Below are 15,272 nucleotides of genomic sequence, written 5' to 3' on the forward strand. Positions count from 1 at the left end.
ACAGTGACACTGGCCCTGGAAAGGGCTCCCAAGTGCCGATTCTGATGGATGTCATGGCCAAAGTCACTGCTACAGACACCCAGGACATGGGGCCTGCACACAAACAAGTCCCTGCATGGTGACACTGGCCCTGGAAAGGGCTCCCAGGTGCTGATTCCAATGGCCATGACACACTGTTCACACCCAAAGTCACTGCTACAGACATCCAGACATGGGGCCTGCACACAGACAAGTCCCTGCACTGGCCCTGGAAAGTGCTCCCAAGTGCTGATTCTGATGGGTGTCAAGACCAAAGTCACTGCTACAAACACCCAGGACATGGGGCCTACACACAAACATTTACAACAGCTTCTAGAAACAAAAATCAATTGAGTCAGACCTGTTTTGGGAATTACCAACTATGAACCAAGTCCACTTTTCAATTTATTTTAAAAAAGCTGTGACATCAACTCTCCTAGAACTCTTAACACCTAAAACTCGTACAGCCCTTGACAAAGTCATAGAAACTCTCCAAAGATGACAAGCTCATCGCTGTATTCCACAAAAACCTTTTTTTTTTTTACAATTTTATGGAAAAATATGCAACTTTGTCATCTCTTTTTTCAGTAGAACCCTTCTGAGACAGAACCTTTGTTAATAACAGAATAACTTTTTCTTCCCAACAAATTTCCCAAGACTATTTTTACCATTTTAGAGATGATAGCACAAATTGTAATTAAGGCCAGAACTAAATTAAGTTAGCAGGTCAAGAATGGTGTCACTGGCCCTGGAAAGGGCTCCCAAGTGCTGATTTTGATGGCCATGACACACTGTTCACACCCTCCCACGCCAGGATGACGAGGGGCTACAGGGAATAACCTCCACAGAGGGTTCAGCACCTCAGCTGAATCACCCAAATACTCTCGTGTCTAATCATGTTAATTATAATCCTCATCCTCCTTCATCTCTGCTCTTTCCTCCTCAGTCACCTGTAGTTGCTCTTTCACCTCACAGCACCTTATAAACTCAGTCTGGAAATCTCTCAGGCTGTGCTTATTGCACAGCATCTTGCAGACTTCTCTCTCCTGGTAAGTGACACAATAATCAGAGGGAGTTTCTTCCCTGAAATGCTGGAAAATTGGAAAGAAATGTTATAGTTTTTTGCTACCTCACACAAAACAAAACTCGAGATCACTGGCCAAAGCAGGCAGCCACATGAAACTGCAACTCTCCTGAGCAAAACTGCTCCTCTGTTATTACACTGTGCTTCTGCAGGAGGAAGAGCCAGATGAGTTCCAGAAGCCAGTGTTTATTTTAATTTCTCCCCACACCCTGAAAGCCAATTTACCTATCATTAATATGCAACACATGCTTGCTCAGATGAAACCACGTTCTCCGTACGTCCCATATCCGACAAGGCACTTTATCTTGGTCTGGCTGGTTAGTGATTAACACTCTGTATTGCAGTGACCTGCTTTTCCCAGCTCCTGAGGAAGGGTTTTACCTGCCCCATGCAAAGCATAAAGGTCTGCAAGCAGCATGCTTTCTGCCACGTTTTTAAATGCAGCTCTTGAGAGAGAACGCCCATGGCAGGCTTTGCATCCATGACTGCCCAGTGAACTCCATCTTACCAGTGCTCATTAAACCTCTCTCTGTGAAATGACCTTAAGAAAGCACACAGGCAGAATAAAAGACTTCCTTGTAGTCAAATGTTGTCACAAGAAAAAAGGTTCAAAGCCAATTTGTCCTGTGCAACACACCTTGTTTGATTATCACTCTCACACAGGTAATGCTAAAACCCCTCACCTTGGTGTGCAGCATGATTTTGGAAAATGTGTTGGAGCCAAACTAGCAGCTATTTTCAAAAGAGAGGTTCCAGTCCTTTTCTCCTGTCCCTGTTGCTCACCTTCTGCCACTACCATGCTCAGCAGATCCTCTGTAACTCAAGTTGCTTCAACAGCAGAAAACTACTCAGCATGGAAAATGGATGTATCCGGACCCCATGGAAAGCTCCATCAGCCCACTGAAAGCTTGGCCATGCAAACAGGTGGGGAGAAGGAAGAGAGGAGCAGTGAGAGATCTTGTCCCAGCTGAGATGAACTGCTCTACCAGTTCATGGTGTCACATGAAACAAACCCCTAAGAAACAGTTATATTGAGCCTCTAAGCTGGGTCTGGATCCAGACAGCCTTAAGGCTGCTTATCCCAGTTACCTTGGCCAAAGGCTCACATGGAAACTCTCCTTTCAGCTGTTTAAATCCTGTTTGAACAGCACATCATTCACTTTCTTCAAATCCTGCCTCCATCACATTCTTTGGCAAATTTTTAAATTCTTAAATGCTTCCAGTTCATCAAGAGATGAATCTTACATCAGCCACTACTGAAACTTATATCATCATCATTTCCACCTCATTACATTTTTAATATCATTAAAGCAGGTTGGCCTTATAGTCAAATGATCTGCCTGCTCTTTTGGATATGATCACACAAGGACTCCACCCTTACTTTTACTAGTTTCAGTGTCTCCCAGGTGAGCTGGGTACTTGCTGCTCCTGAACAACAAGCAAAATTGGGATGCACCAAGATATGATCAGAAGGATGCACATCCAAACACCCCAATTAATTCCTCCTGTAGTAAGGACTTAACAGAGTTTGGTATTATTTTCTTCAACTATTTAGGTGTGGTTTTTTCAGGCAGCATGAAATTCAGAAATTAAAGGTAAAATTAAAAGATGTCAGAAGCAGCTCATTAAAGATTTATCTCAAATTTTGCACCTCAAACAAAAAGAAAATCTCACCTATTATTATTGCTAACTTGCTTCTAGCTTCAGTCATTACTAAGCAAACACAATCAACTACTCACTTGCTTCATAAAATCAAGAAACTAATCAGCTAATTTCTCTGTCAAGAATAAAAACTCAAACTCTCAACATCAAGAACCATTTATTGCAGAGAGTGAAAATCTCTTCCACAGCTTCAGAGTAAGAGAGCTGTGACATCCATTATAAAAGGGTAACACTTATGTGAGTCACTTCTCCACATTTACATTTCACAGCAGTACAAGTGTTAAGCAAAGCTGGGCTGAGTGTAAGAATAATTGTTTGAGTGTTGTGCCCAAGCTGCTCACAGAGAGTTCCTTGGAGGAGTTTTGATTTCACTTGAGAAACTGAAAGGTGGGAGTTGAAGGAAGCCGCTCTCCTTCCCCATTCCCTTGATTTTTCAACACCTCACATGACTTTTCTAAAACTGGGATTCGGTGTAGATCATAGCTGAAACCACACTTGTGTAAGTCCCAAATCGCTACTATGCCTTGGATGAAAGCATTGTGGGTGTTATAAAAATAACTCCCCATCACTTTGGGCTTTTTCACTAAGAAATTCAGTGAGTTTCAAACAGGATGGAAAAGTTAGCAAGCAAGAGAGAGCTGGAAAAGCAAACCCAGGATGGTTGATTCAGCAGGCACTGGCCCATTCCCACCACAGGTAAGAATTTCCAATCCCTCTGTAACAGCAGTCACGTGTCTGGTAATCATAAACTCACCACAGCAGATTTTCCACAACAGAGTTAAGAAACACTGGCAAAGGTGCCACTTGGAATTGCACTAATCAGGTCTGGGGCAGAGACAAGGAGTGTGTGTGAATCCTGGAGGAAGGGGAGAGAGGTATTTTGGAAAATGCTGGATGGGAAATTCCTGTCTTTGCTTATGGATCTGGCAGGGAACTGTTTCCATGGACTGGCTGCAACTACTGACAACAGAGGCTGGATAATTGTGCACCCAACTCCAGAGGCTAACTTGGGTGGCAAAACAAAAACACTTGAACTGCCATGTGGTGACACTGAATCTTCCTCAGCCATGACCCTAAAAACCATCCCACTGCAGGCCACTGCATTTCAGACCCAAACAAAATGATCCTAAGAGAAGGCTTGTGCAGGGCAGCTTGAAATAATCTTAAAGTGAAGATCGATACAGTAAATAAGGGAATATGCAAAGTTTTAAAGTAATGGTTTGGGGGTGCATGGTGTAATAAGAGCTTTTAGTACTACAGCCAGGGCAGATGAAAGGTCTGTTACAAATTATTTCTCCACATTTTCAACTTTGTATTCCCTATTTTTTCTCATTGTATAAGATGGCAGCAACTTTCCTGTGCCTAGAAGTGCTACAAGAGAGCTGGAGAGGGACTTGGGACAAGGGATGGAAGGATAGAACACAGGGAATGGCTTCCCATGGCCAGAGGGCAGGGATAGATGGGATATTGGGAAGGAATTGAGGCCCTGGCACAGGGTGCCCAGAGAAGCTGTAGCTGCCCCTGGATCCCTGGAAGTGTCAAAGTCAAGGCTGGACACTTGGGACAATCCCTAGGAGCAACCTGGGATTGTCCCTGCTCATGGCAGAGGCTGGAATAGGATGAGTTTAAGATCCCTTGTAACCCAAACCATTCCATGATTCTATGAATTAAGGGAAAGCACTTCCCAATGAATCAAGAGTTTTGATTTCCATCAAGTTTTTTCCATTACATCTCAATTTAAGAAATTAGTTTAAGAAGGTTGATAACATTCCAGCCCTTTCAAATACCGAGCCATGAACCTGGTGTTACAAGACAGGCCAAATAAAAGTTGTCTCAGATTCCTCCTGGTCCCACTACCAGATTTAGGGCAGCTGTACCTTCAGTGCCATCTCAGGACCCTTTGGAGATGGGCCTCAGGTTCTACAGAGTCACTGGGAACCAGAACAACTGGCCTTGCAGAGCTTCACAAAAGCTGCAAAAGCCAACTGAAGTATAACAAATAAAATGTGAAAGGTTTAAAGTGCCCCTCCTAAGCTCATAAACCAAAATTGGCCCCAAACACAAAAGCTCAAATAATCTCCTGTGAAGACAGACGATAGAAATTTTATATTTTAAATTGCCAGTAGATTTTCAGGAGATTAACATTCCCTTGGAGGTTAGTCCTGGAATGTTGTACCCTGAGCCGTCAAGTTGCATTGGATAAGAAATCACAATTGGTTTCTCATAACTTTCTTGGTCTGGAAAAACAAGCAGCAAAAACTGAGAAATGTTTAAACAGTAAATTAAAATATTTGATTATCACACCAATCAACTAAAAAAGAAAAAACAAAAAAGAGAAGGTGTTGTTTGGGGTCTTCTGTTGTTTTTTTGTTTGAAAAAGAAATGTGAAAGCCAGTTCAAAGACAACAAGTCCTCAAGTTTCCCTGCCAAGATTTGTTTCCCAAGAGTGACTTATCTCTTTGCCACGTAGGAGCCAACACAAATAAAGGCAAAACTAACTGAGGAGATGAGTGAATGTGAAAATAACTTCCATCTACATGATAATGCTGAGGGCTTATATGGAAAAAAGAGTGCAAAAGCAAGACATAGTGATAAATTCTGACAAAAATGGAGTAATTTCTTGTATTTTACATCTACCAATATGAAGGCACCTTTCAAGTTTCTCTTGTTATATGAACTGCTCAAATGTAAGTCATGAAATTTTCAGTTTGCAGCAATTAAAGGTCATTAAATATGCAAGAGTGCATCTGGAAGGGCACATGATGCTATCAAAGATTGTCCATGAGGGGAAAATCAACTCAAACTCACGAGCACATGGAAGAGGCAAGGTGCCCTCTCATGTTAATTCCATGTTGTCCAAATGCTTAAAAATGTGTTCTATTCTCTGCTGCTTCGTTTTCTGCAAGGAAAGAGCTTCCCAAACAGCTTTAGTGAAGGCACTTCATGGATCTGGACACGGACCTTGCTCACAGCCAGCTCTGCTGCTGCAAACACCCCTGGGCTCGTGGGGACAGAGTAAATAAATCAGTGTGGGGACTCTGGTGAGCTCCCAGGGAAGTTCAGCACTCTGGAATTATTAACAGGCATGAAATGCGGGAGTTGGCTCAGCCACCCAGCGCCCAAAAGCCAAGGCAGAGCTGTTCCAGGTGTATCTGATCTTCAGGAGGAGCAGCCAACCTGAAACCAGAGCAGCAAGGGAACCTCCCCCTGCACTTGGAGCTCAGAGGGTGCAATTAGCACTAAAATTCCTGGGAAGGTGCAATTAGCACTGAAATTCCTTTGTGGCATCCACGATGGATGTCTGGGAGTCTCTGGCTGTGGGGAGGAGTAAGGCTGCAGCACCTTAGGAGCTCTTAAAATACAATTGCCTCGCAAGATGAAACATTAACTCTGCATCCTTTACCCATTTGGCACCTTATCTCAAGGTTAATCCTGCGCATAGCCCAAACACTGTTTTATGGCCTATCAACCATCACCAGGAAATATTCCAAACTCCAGGCACTCGTGTATGACAAGGATAAAGGTGAAGAAAAGCCCTGTGGTTTGCACATTGCCATCAGGATATACAACAGGTGCCATTTCACGCCCTCTGATACTGTAATTAAGCTCATAAATCCACTTGCACAAACTCCAATTTATAGATAAATTGTCTCTGTTGTAATTTCCATGGGAAAACAAACAAACAAGAGCACGGGAACAACTCCCACGTCCTCACCTCAAACCCCAAAAACATTTCAAATGGAAATGAAATCTCCTCCAAAAAGAGTAGGAGGACTTAAAATTACCACCTGACACAATGATCAGAAGCTTGTACAGATACAGAAGCAAATTCTTTCCTCACTTTAGCATCTAAGTATGAGAAGATCCCTGTTTCAACACTGACAGTCTGGATAAATATACATATCAACATAACAGGTACCTGAATGTGTATTTACAGACAATCCAGGTATTTAAACTGGAGGTTTAAACAGGTTTTACACTACAGTTCTAGAACAGTTTAATCCAAATATTTAAACTGAAGCTGCAGGTCTCACACTACAGTTCTAGAACAGTGTAATCCAAATATTTAATCTGGAGCTGCAGGTCTCACACTACAGTTCTAGAACAGTTTAAGCCAAGTATTTAAACTGGAACTGCTGCTCTTACACTACAGTTCTAGAACAGTTTAATCCAGATATTTAAACTGGAACAGCAGGTTTTACACTACAATCCTAGGATAGTTTAATGTGGCAGCATTGCCAGAACACTGGCAGTTGCTTTCCTGCCTTTTCTTTGTTCAAAAAGTATTGACTCAAGTTAGATCAGTTTGGACTGCCTTAAATGGCATCAGCCATATCCTTGAACATAAGTCATGTTCTTTTAAAACAGAGCAACTTTTATCAGTATTAATTAACATGACACTGAACTGATTCAAAAGCACAAGGAAACACAATGACTTAATGTACTTATGTACTGCCTGTACCCAAACATCACCTGAAAACAAAGCATTCAGTCAGAAAAATCTTAATTAAAAAGCCTTCAGCTGTCATTTGCTTTGCTTCATGATATGGCTTGAGATTTGCATTTACCTGAAATATGATGAATATCTGCTAAGAGAGTTCAAACACGACACTTATGAAAGGAAATCCACTGCAAATCTTAAATAAAACAGCAAAAGAACTTCCTGATTGTTATCAAACCCCCATTTGAATAACGCAGTGCACTAGGAAATACTTCAGCGAATTACAGAGCCAAGAAAATAAAAGACCAGGAGCCTTATCTAACAGAGCAGTACTGAATTATTTAATTCATAAAAGCCTGTTAATCGAGATCCCAGTTTGCAAAGCAGCAGGGATGTAAAAAAAGACGCCTCAGTTGCCACCCAGGAGAGCCTCCAACCTCAGACGTGGCACTGAGAACGTGTGGGCACAGCAGCATTTTTATAAAAGCAAAACGTCCTCACAGGCTTAGTAGGATTGAGGTCTAATTTGAAGAGAGACTCAAAACAAAGTAGCCTGGATGCAAAAAAAAAAAAAACCCCAAACCCAAGTACAATTAGAAATTATTCCCCTCGCTAAAAATTAGTGCTATAAACTGAGTTTATGGAGAAGCACCCTCAATCCAAACACCTTGAAATGTGAGTGCTATAAATAACCAATTATTTGATACACAAACCCCTTCCACATGCAGGCAAGGAACCCATTATACTTTTATGAGCTGTAAAAAACTCCTAACAGTTAAGCACACCACTTTTATTAACCTAATAAACCCTTGCCTTAAGAAATTCATAACTCAAACACCAAAGACAACCACCACCACCACAAGTAAACACCAAGAATATTTCAAAGCTTAACCTTCCACAGTCTCAGCCATCTGACAGGTTTGTAATGTTAAGCCCTTTGCTACAGAGGGAAGGAAAGAACATTACTCGTGATCCTGAAGAAAACAAATACTTGCTTCAGGTCCAAAGCTCCAGAAGTTCATACAAATACTGCTCAGAACAAAATGTGTATGAAAGAGCTTCCAGGAAAGCTGTCTCTTGCCTCAAAACGTAATTAAAAAAAAAAAAAAAAAAAAAGCAAGGCCACAAAAGTCTTGGAAATTGATGACTCTTCAGAAAATCAGTTACACAAATGCTTAAGTTTAACATTAAAAAGGTAAGAAAAATTATTGCCTTAGTATCACTGTTTCTATAAATTCAAGGTGCATCAGAAATACCATAGGGAGGTATCAGTTGTTTAGACCTGACCAAAACATCTGGACTGTGACAAATAATCTGCTGGGAAAAAAAAAAAAACAACACTTCCAGGACACTTTATTTGAAGGAGAAAACTACATGGATCTTAAGGCTAGACTTAAATGGATTTAGGCATCACTCACAAATAACAGGATGTTTAATAGCAGCAAACTGCCAAGAGTGGGGGGTTCAGTCAGGCCCCCCTTCTCTCTGAGGAGCATCAAGGACTGATACTCAAATGTCCCTCACTCCTGACAGGAGTCATCCTCTCTATAAGATTTTTAAGTTTATACAGAATAAAGGACAAACAGAAGTTGGATTTGTGGGTCCCTTCCAACTCAGGATATTCTATGAAAGAGAATACCAAGATACAATCTAGATTTCTCTAGATTCCTTTACTTCCCCTACTGCTTCCCCAGAGTTCCTGGCTGAAAAGGAACATGAGGACAAACTCAGGGCTGAACGGATGAAGGATATATGTGGGAGGGAGAGGCGCATTAGTCACCCCTGGAGATCCCAAACTTCACTGGTGGAGGCCCTGTGCAACCTCATCTCATTTGACGTGCTCCAGAGGTCCCTTCCAACCTGAATTATTGTCTAATCCTGGGGGTGAGGAACACCAAGCAGAGTCAGGAGACATCCGGGGCACAGCCAAGGAAATGATCTATGTCAGGAAAGGGACATGAGCAAGAGGAAAGCCCAAATCTGTCACCGACACCAGGCACCACCTTCCAGCTCCTCCACACTGCCACTCCATCTCCTCCAAACTATTCTCTGGAAGGATGGGTTTTCCTCAATTTTGAGAACTGGCACCTCAAACTTTAACAAAACTTTTGGTCAAAATATCCTCAGTTTCCCTAAACCACCAGACTGTAAAGAGATCAACTGCATCTCCTGTGCTGGAAGTGGGACTCAGGAGCTCTTGTGAACTCAGTGAACATTCCCTTGCTGACGTTTTACAGGCACAGAATCACAGTATTTAACACTTTAACTCCTTTTTTTTTTATAGAAAGGAATTAAAAAGATATGTCAGGTGATGTAGGCAATAAAGGCCTTCCCCTCTCCCTCCTTTTTTTTGCTCCAGCTACCAAACCGACTGCACTAGATTCCCTTTCCCCAAAAGGAATTATTGGCATACTCCTGTGAGAATGTGGGATTAAAAAAAAAAAAACCACCCTACACTTTCTTGGATTTCTGCCTTCTTCACCTTCCCATTCTTTGGCTGAAGCTGACTCGCTTCCTCATCATCCAGAGCAAGTTTTTCTAATTAAGACAAGTAATAAACATTTAAACAGCTGCCCAGACCACGGTCTGATTAACATAACCCTTAGGCAAGTTTCGTTGAGGGGAAAAAAAAAAAAGCCATCAACAACCCAAAAACAACAACAAAAAATGTTTCTTGTCAATTCTCGCTTCCTCTTCTGTATTTTCTTGCTTGTTTTTTGTCCTTGTGCCGCTGTCATCTGGTTCACAGCGTCCCACTCAAAGCACCGAGGGCTGGAGAGCAGCGGGGTGAATTAGCACGGGGCAAAATGCAGAAAAAGAGGCATTTTCCCCCAAATCCGCAAAGCAGGAAGAAGGAAGCGCTGTCCCAGCAGGAACCGGCTGTAAAGCAGGTGCAGAGAGGGCTGATCCCCGGGGGAGAGGAGGGGACAAAATAAAGCCAAAAATCCAGGTTTGGGAAAAGATATCGGGAGAGGGGGGTGAGCACAGCGCGGCTGCGGCCGCACAGCCGCCTGTGCCGAGCCGGGCTGTGTCTATTAATAAATAAATAATGAAGGACACACGGACACGCACCGATTCACCCGCACTGGGACACACCTGTCCCGACCGACACCTGTCCCCAAGGACCGGCACCCCCGGCCCGCGCCGCCCCCGGGAAGGACAGGGCAGGGGGATGCTGAGGAAGAAGAAGGAGTCTCACCTCGCCGGTTCATGGGGCGGACACGCACCGCCACCTTCACTTTGGAATCCCCCATCGTGCCGCTCCAGCCTTCCCGGCTCCCCCGTCCCTGCCCGGCTTCCGTCTGCAGAGGGAGAGCCGGAGCGGGGAGGAGCGCCAGAGAGGGAGGTGCCGCGCCGGGCCAATGCCGAAAGGACTACAATTCCCAGCGAGCATCGCGCAAGGCCACGCCCCTTCAGCTCCCGGCGGGCCGCCGCGGTGCGCGCTGGGGGATGTAGTTCTTCCCGCTGCCCCCGGCCTGGTAACGAAGCAGGCTGGCTGAATCACGGAATTAATTAAATCACGGAATTAATTAATGTGGAATTGATGTGGAGTGCAACCTGTGATCCATCACTACCTTGTCACCAGAGCACTGAGTGTCATGTCCAGGTGTTCCTTGGACACCTCCAGGGATGGGGACTCCGAAACCTTCCTGGGCAGCCCCTGCCAATGTCTAAGCAGAGAATCACAGAACTGGTCAACTTCATGGTGACCACAGCGGGTCATCTGGTCCAACCTCTCTCCTCAAGCAGGATCAACCAAGAGCACAGGGCACAGGATTGCATCCAGACAGTCCTGGAACATCACCAGTGAGGGAAACTCCACATCCTTTCTCGTCAACCTGTTCCAGTGCTTGGTCACTGCACAGGAAAGAAGCTCTTCCTCGTGTTCAGGTGGAACTGCCCAGGCACCAGATTTTCTGGGAAGAAATTCTTCCTAATGACCAATCTAATGACCAACCTGGCACAGCTTGAGGCCGTTCCCTCTCCTCCTGTCCCTGTTCCCTGGGAGCAGAGCCTGACCCCCCTGGCTGTCCCCTCCTGTCAGGGAGTTGTGCAGAGCCACAAGGTCCCCCCTGAGCCTCCTTTGCTCAAGGCTGAGCCCCTTTCCCAGCTCCCTCAGCCCCTCCTGGTGCTCCAACCCCTTCCCCAGCTCCATTCCATTCCCTGGACATGCTCCAGCCCCTCAATGTCCACACTGAAGTGAGGGGCCCAGGCATTGTATGCTTGGATGTGGAGTCCTTCAGAATAGAGGAATTTGTCAGGGTGTGCAGCCAAAATGGCATTTATAGAGTGGAAGGAGATCAAGGTCACCCCAGACCCTGCCACTCTACCCCTGGGGTGCTGCAAGGGATGCCCGTCACATCTGAGTCCCCTCCTTTGGGGAAAATACTGAGGTATTTCATGTTAAGCAGACAACAGCATCTCCACTGGAACTTACACACCTCACCTTGGGATTTCCTCTGTGTTCCATGGGGATTCTGTCCATCAGAAATCACTTTATAAGTAATATCATGTCAAATATCACAGAATCATAGGATGGTTTGTGTTGGAGGGGATGTTAAAAGCTCATCTTGGTCCAACCCCAACCCCTTCCACTATCCCCAAGCCTGGCCTTGGACACCTCCAGGGATCCAGGGGCAGCCACAGCTTCTCTGGACACCTTGTGCCAGGGCCTGCCCACCCTCACAGCCCGGAATTCCTTCCAAATTTCCCATCTATTCCTACCCTGTGGCACTGGGAAGCCATTCCCTGTGTCCTGTCCCTCCATGCCTTGTCCCAAGTCCCTCTCCAGCTCTTCTGGAGCCCCTTTAGGCCCTGCAAGGGGCTCTGAGCTCTCCCTGGACCCTTCTCCAGGCTGACACATTCCCAGTTCTCTCAGCCTAGCTCCAGAGCACAGGGGCTCCAGCCTCTGGAGCATCTCCGTGGCCTTCTCTGGTTTTACTCCAACAGCTCCACATTTTTCCTGTGCCAAGGATCCCAGAGAACCATCATGAGCCACAACCCAAGGTACAGACCATGGGTCAGGTCCTGTCTGGGTCTGGTTTCACAGAGCAACCCCCGGTGGGTTCAGTGTCAGCAAAGGCAGCTCAGTAAAAACCTCAGCAGGAATATTCAGACACAGCCTGAACAATATCAAACAATATCACAATTTATCCTCACCAGACCCCTCAACCGCTCAACCACAGCCACCTATTGCAAAGGCCGAGAACGAAATTAAAATGCAAAGATGCAAAAAAACCCCCAAACCTCATTTAAATGGTCATGGTTGAAAACCCTTGCAGCTGCTATTTTAGTTCAAAACAAGGATTCTCTCAATGTTGTTTTGAAAAGGCAGATTTCAGCAAGGACAGAAACACCTCCCTCCCCTCCAAAATTCACAGTTGTAATCCTTTGGCTTCCCAACACTGAACGAGGTTTTGTGACAGAAATAAATAAATAACACATGTCCAAGTAGGTTCAAGATAAGATTTTGTCAGGTGGCACTTTTTGCCCAGAAGAACTGCACTCAATATTTATCATTTCATGCCTGTCTGACCTGAAGAATATCTTGTCAAAGCAGAAAGAAAACAAATATTAAGTTGGCATTTAAGTCACGCTGGGATTAATGCCCACGTTCCTAAGAACATCCCAAGCAAGATGAAGGCTGGGAAGATGTCTTAAAGCTACAAAAAAAAATTAAATAACAGCTCAGAGCAAGTAGAGTTGTGAAAGCTTGAAGCAAAAACTGAGTTTTTATCTGCAGCAGGGCAAAGCATCATCTCTGCAGCTCCCTGGGAGAGGGGACATCCCACTCTGAGCCTGCACAGTTGGTCCTTGCACTTGTGAACTTGAGGATCCAATTACAGGATGAAACCCAGCTTTGAACTTCTTGTGGTATTTTCCAGCTGGGGCCTCGACAAAACCGCACCAAGGATTTTCTGAAACCGAGTGCTTTGGCCATGGAGAATGAATTTAATCCTCACTTTCCAGCTGAACACCACGAGTGGAGGAGGATGGGTGGTTTTTACCTCGGGAATTTGATTTGGAGAAATGGGAGGAAGCCCATGGCCAGATGTGGGGATGGCAGGTGCCACCCAAAGCCAGCCCTTCTCCTGCATCTCCTCTCCTGTGTCACTCACCACTGGTTAAGGTAAAATTAAGCAGCAAATCTTTTAGGGGAAGGATCACACACCACTTTTTTATTTGTTCCAAAGAGGTGCCTGGTGCGTTTTAAGTGCAATCACACACTTCTTGCAAGCTTTGCTCCAGTTTTCTACTCGGAATGAAGAATTCCTTTTAAAATCTGAAAAATCACTCTTTTAGCCTTCCTTCACTTCTAATTGCCAAGGAGAAAAGATATTTACATATAACCATTGCTATTTATTTTCTGTGAAGTTCTTCAAAGACAGAGACATCCTCAGAGTCCAGACACCCATCCCAGTTTTGATGCTGTTGCTCGGCGCTCTGGGAAGATGCTCGGGAGCAATAAATTCTCATTCCTTCTGCAAGTCCTGCCTCTGCACTTTCCCTTTTTGCTTCCCCCTGTTTCCTGCGCTGAATTACAGCAGTGCAGCTCCTCTTGCACTGGCACAAGCTCTGCCTCGGTGTAATTACCCCACTGTGAATTCCTCGACAAGGCCTTTCCCTGGCTCAGGCCTCCACAATCTGTGGGAAGCATCTCCCTGGAGGGGCACAGCTTGGAGGGAGGATATTGTTTCCATTCACAGCCCTGGAACATGCTAATTATGCTGGGAGGAAAGAGGGGGGGGTGGCAGCTTTCACTTGGGAGGGACAGGCCGGGCAAATAGTTTGTGAAACGCCAACTTAACCCCATCTTGTAGGGAATTGTCTGCGGCTCCTTTCCCCCTTCCTAGTTACTGTAATGAGGGGCTGACTTCCCAGATTAGCTCTGGCTATTTAAATGCTAATTTAATTAACAAAACATCCTTGGCGGGGGGAGGCACTACTCGTCCCTCCCATTCATTTATCGAGTTTCTCAATGCGACACTGTTTTCATCAGGTTGAGGAGCCACAGTTATTGCTGTGCCCACCTGGTTGTGGCAGGGCTGGAACAGGGATGTGGATAACAAAAAAAAAAAAAAAAAAACCAGGTCCGCTATCTCTTTTTAAAATTTTTTTTCTTTTTTTTAAACAACTAAATTTGATTACTTTTATTTAAAAAGTATTTTATTTGTGTTCTGCCTGAGGCGTGCGTTATCACCAGCCTGCCAGGGAAGAAGTTTCTGCTTTTATCTGGATGAAGGAATATTTCAGCTCTCAGATCATCTAGAAAGAATTTTATCTCCGGGCAAGCCAAAAAAACACGACAGCCCTTTGGATATCCATTCATCCAAACCTCAACAAGCAACAAATCAAGAGCGTTTTAAATCCACTTTTCCATTTGTTCGGCTGTGCGCCGAAAGAGAGGCATCAATTATGGATTTGTTGTAGACCTACTTTGTGCCCATAAATCATTCAGGAGTTGGGAAACCAAACCAGGGGATCTTAGCAGGGTTTAGTCAAACTTTGAAGCCCTCACCACTTTTGCAAAAATCTCAGCATCTCTGGACAGTCCTGGGATGCATCCAGCAGCTCTTTAGCACCTGCAGGGCTCAGAACCTCAGCACAAAATATGTGATGAAGCATTTAAAAAATAAAATAATAAAAGATATTATTTTATATTATAAAAATAATATATTATTCCTAAAAATAATTTTTATATATGTATATATATAATAGCATAATATATATGCTATTGTGTATTTTTCAGAGATTTTTGTGTTGTCCAGTCCCTGGGGTAATAAGTTTTCACCTGATTTTGTCTTCTGGTTTATCTTGCTTTTCAGCCTGAAGAAATGAATGTATAAACGAAGTAGAAATTTGGAGGTACAAGCAAAACCAGAAGATGTTATGCATTTATTTCTACTTTAAAGAAAGTGCCAAGGAAAACCAATATTAAGAACAGGTGAAAAAAAGAAATCTGGATAAAACAGCAAACTGATTTTTCCAAATCAGTTGTGTCAGAATTCTGCTTGTTATAAAAATTTATTTATTTATTTCCAGAGGAATTGCTGAAATTTCTCATGC

At 44.1% G+C, this 15,272-nt stretch overlaps 1 protein-coding gene across 4 annotated transcripts in view; it reads right to left on the bottom strand.

The window, feature by feature from the left end:
* The window catches only part of KIF13B (kinesin family member 13B), a 124,340-nt gene extending 113,785 nt beyond the window's left edge, over window positions 1-10,555 (bottom strand). For all 4 annotated transcript variants that reach the window (XM_074536477.1, XM_074536475.1, XM_074536476.1 and 1 more), the window contains exon 1: window positions 10,405-10,555. In XM_074536477.1, the coding sequence (XP_074392578.1) occupies window positions 10,405-10,459 (55 nt within the window). In that variant the 5' untranslated portion in view covers window positions 10,460-10,555. The remainder of the gene's footprint in view (window positions 1-10,404) is intronic.
* Window positions 10,556-15,272: the final 4,717 nt, after the last annotated feature.

This window comes from Zonotrichia albicollis, chromosome 3 (genome assembly GCF_047830755.1).
Source record: "Zonotrichia albicollis isolate bZonAlb1 chromosome 3, bZonAlb1.hap1, whole genome shotgun sequence".
Classification (NCBI taxonomy): Eukaryota; Metazoa; Chordata; class Aves; order Passeriformes; family Passerellidae; genus Zonotrichia; species Zonotrichia albicollis.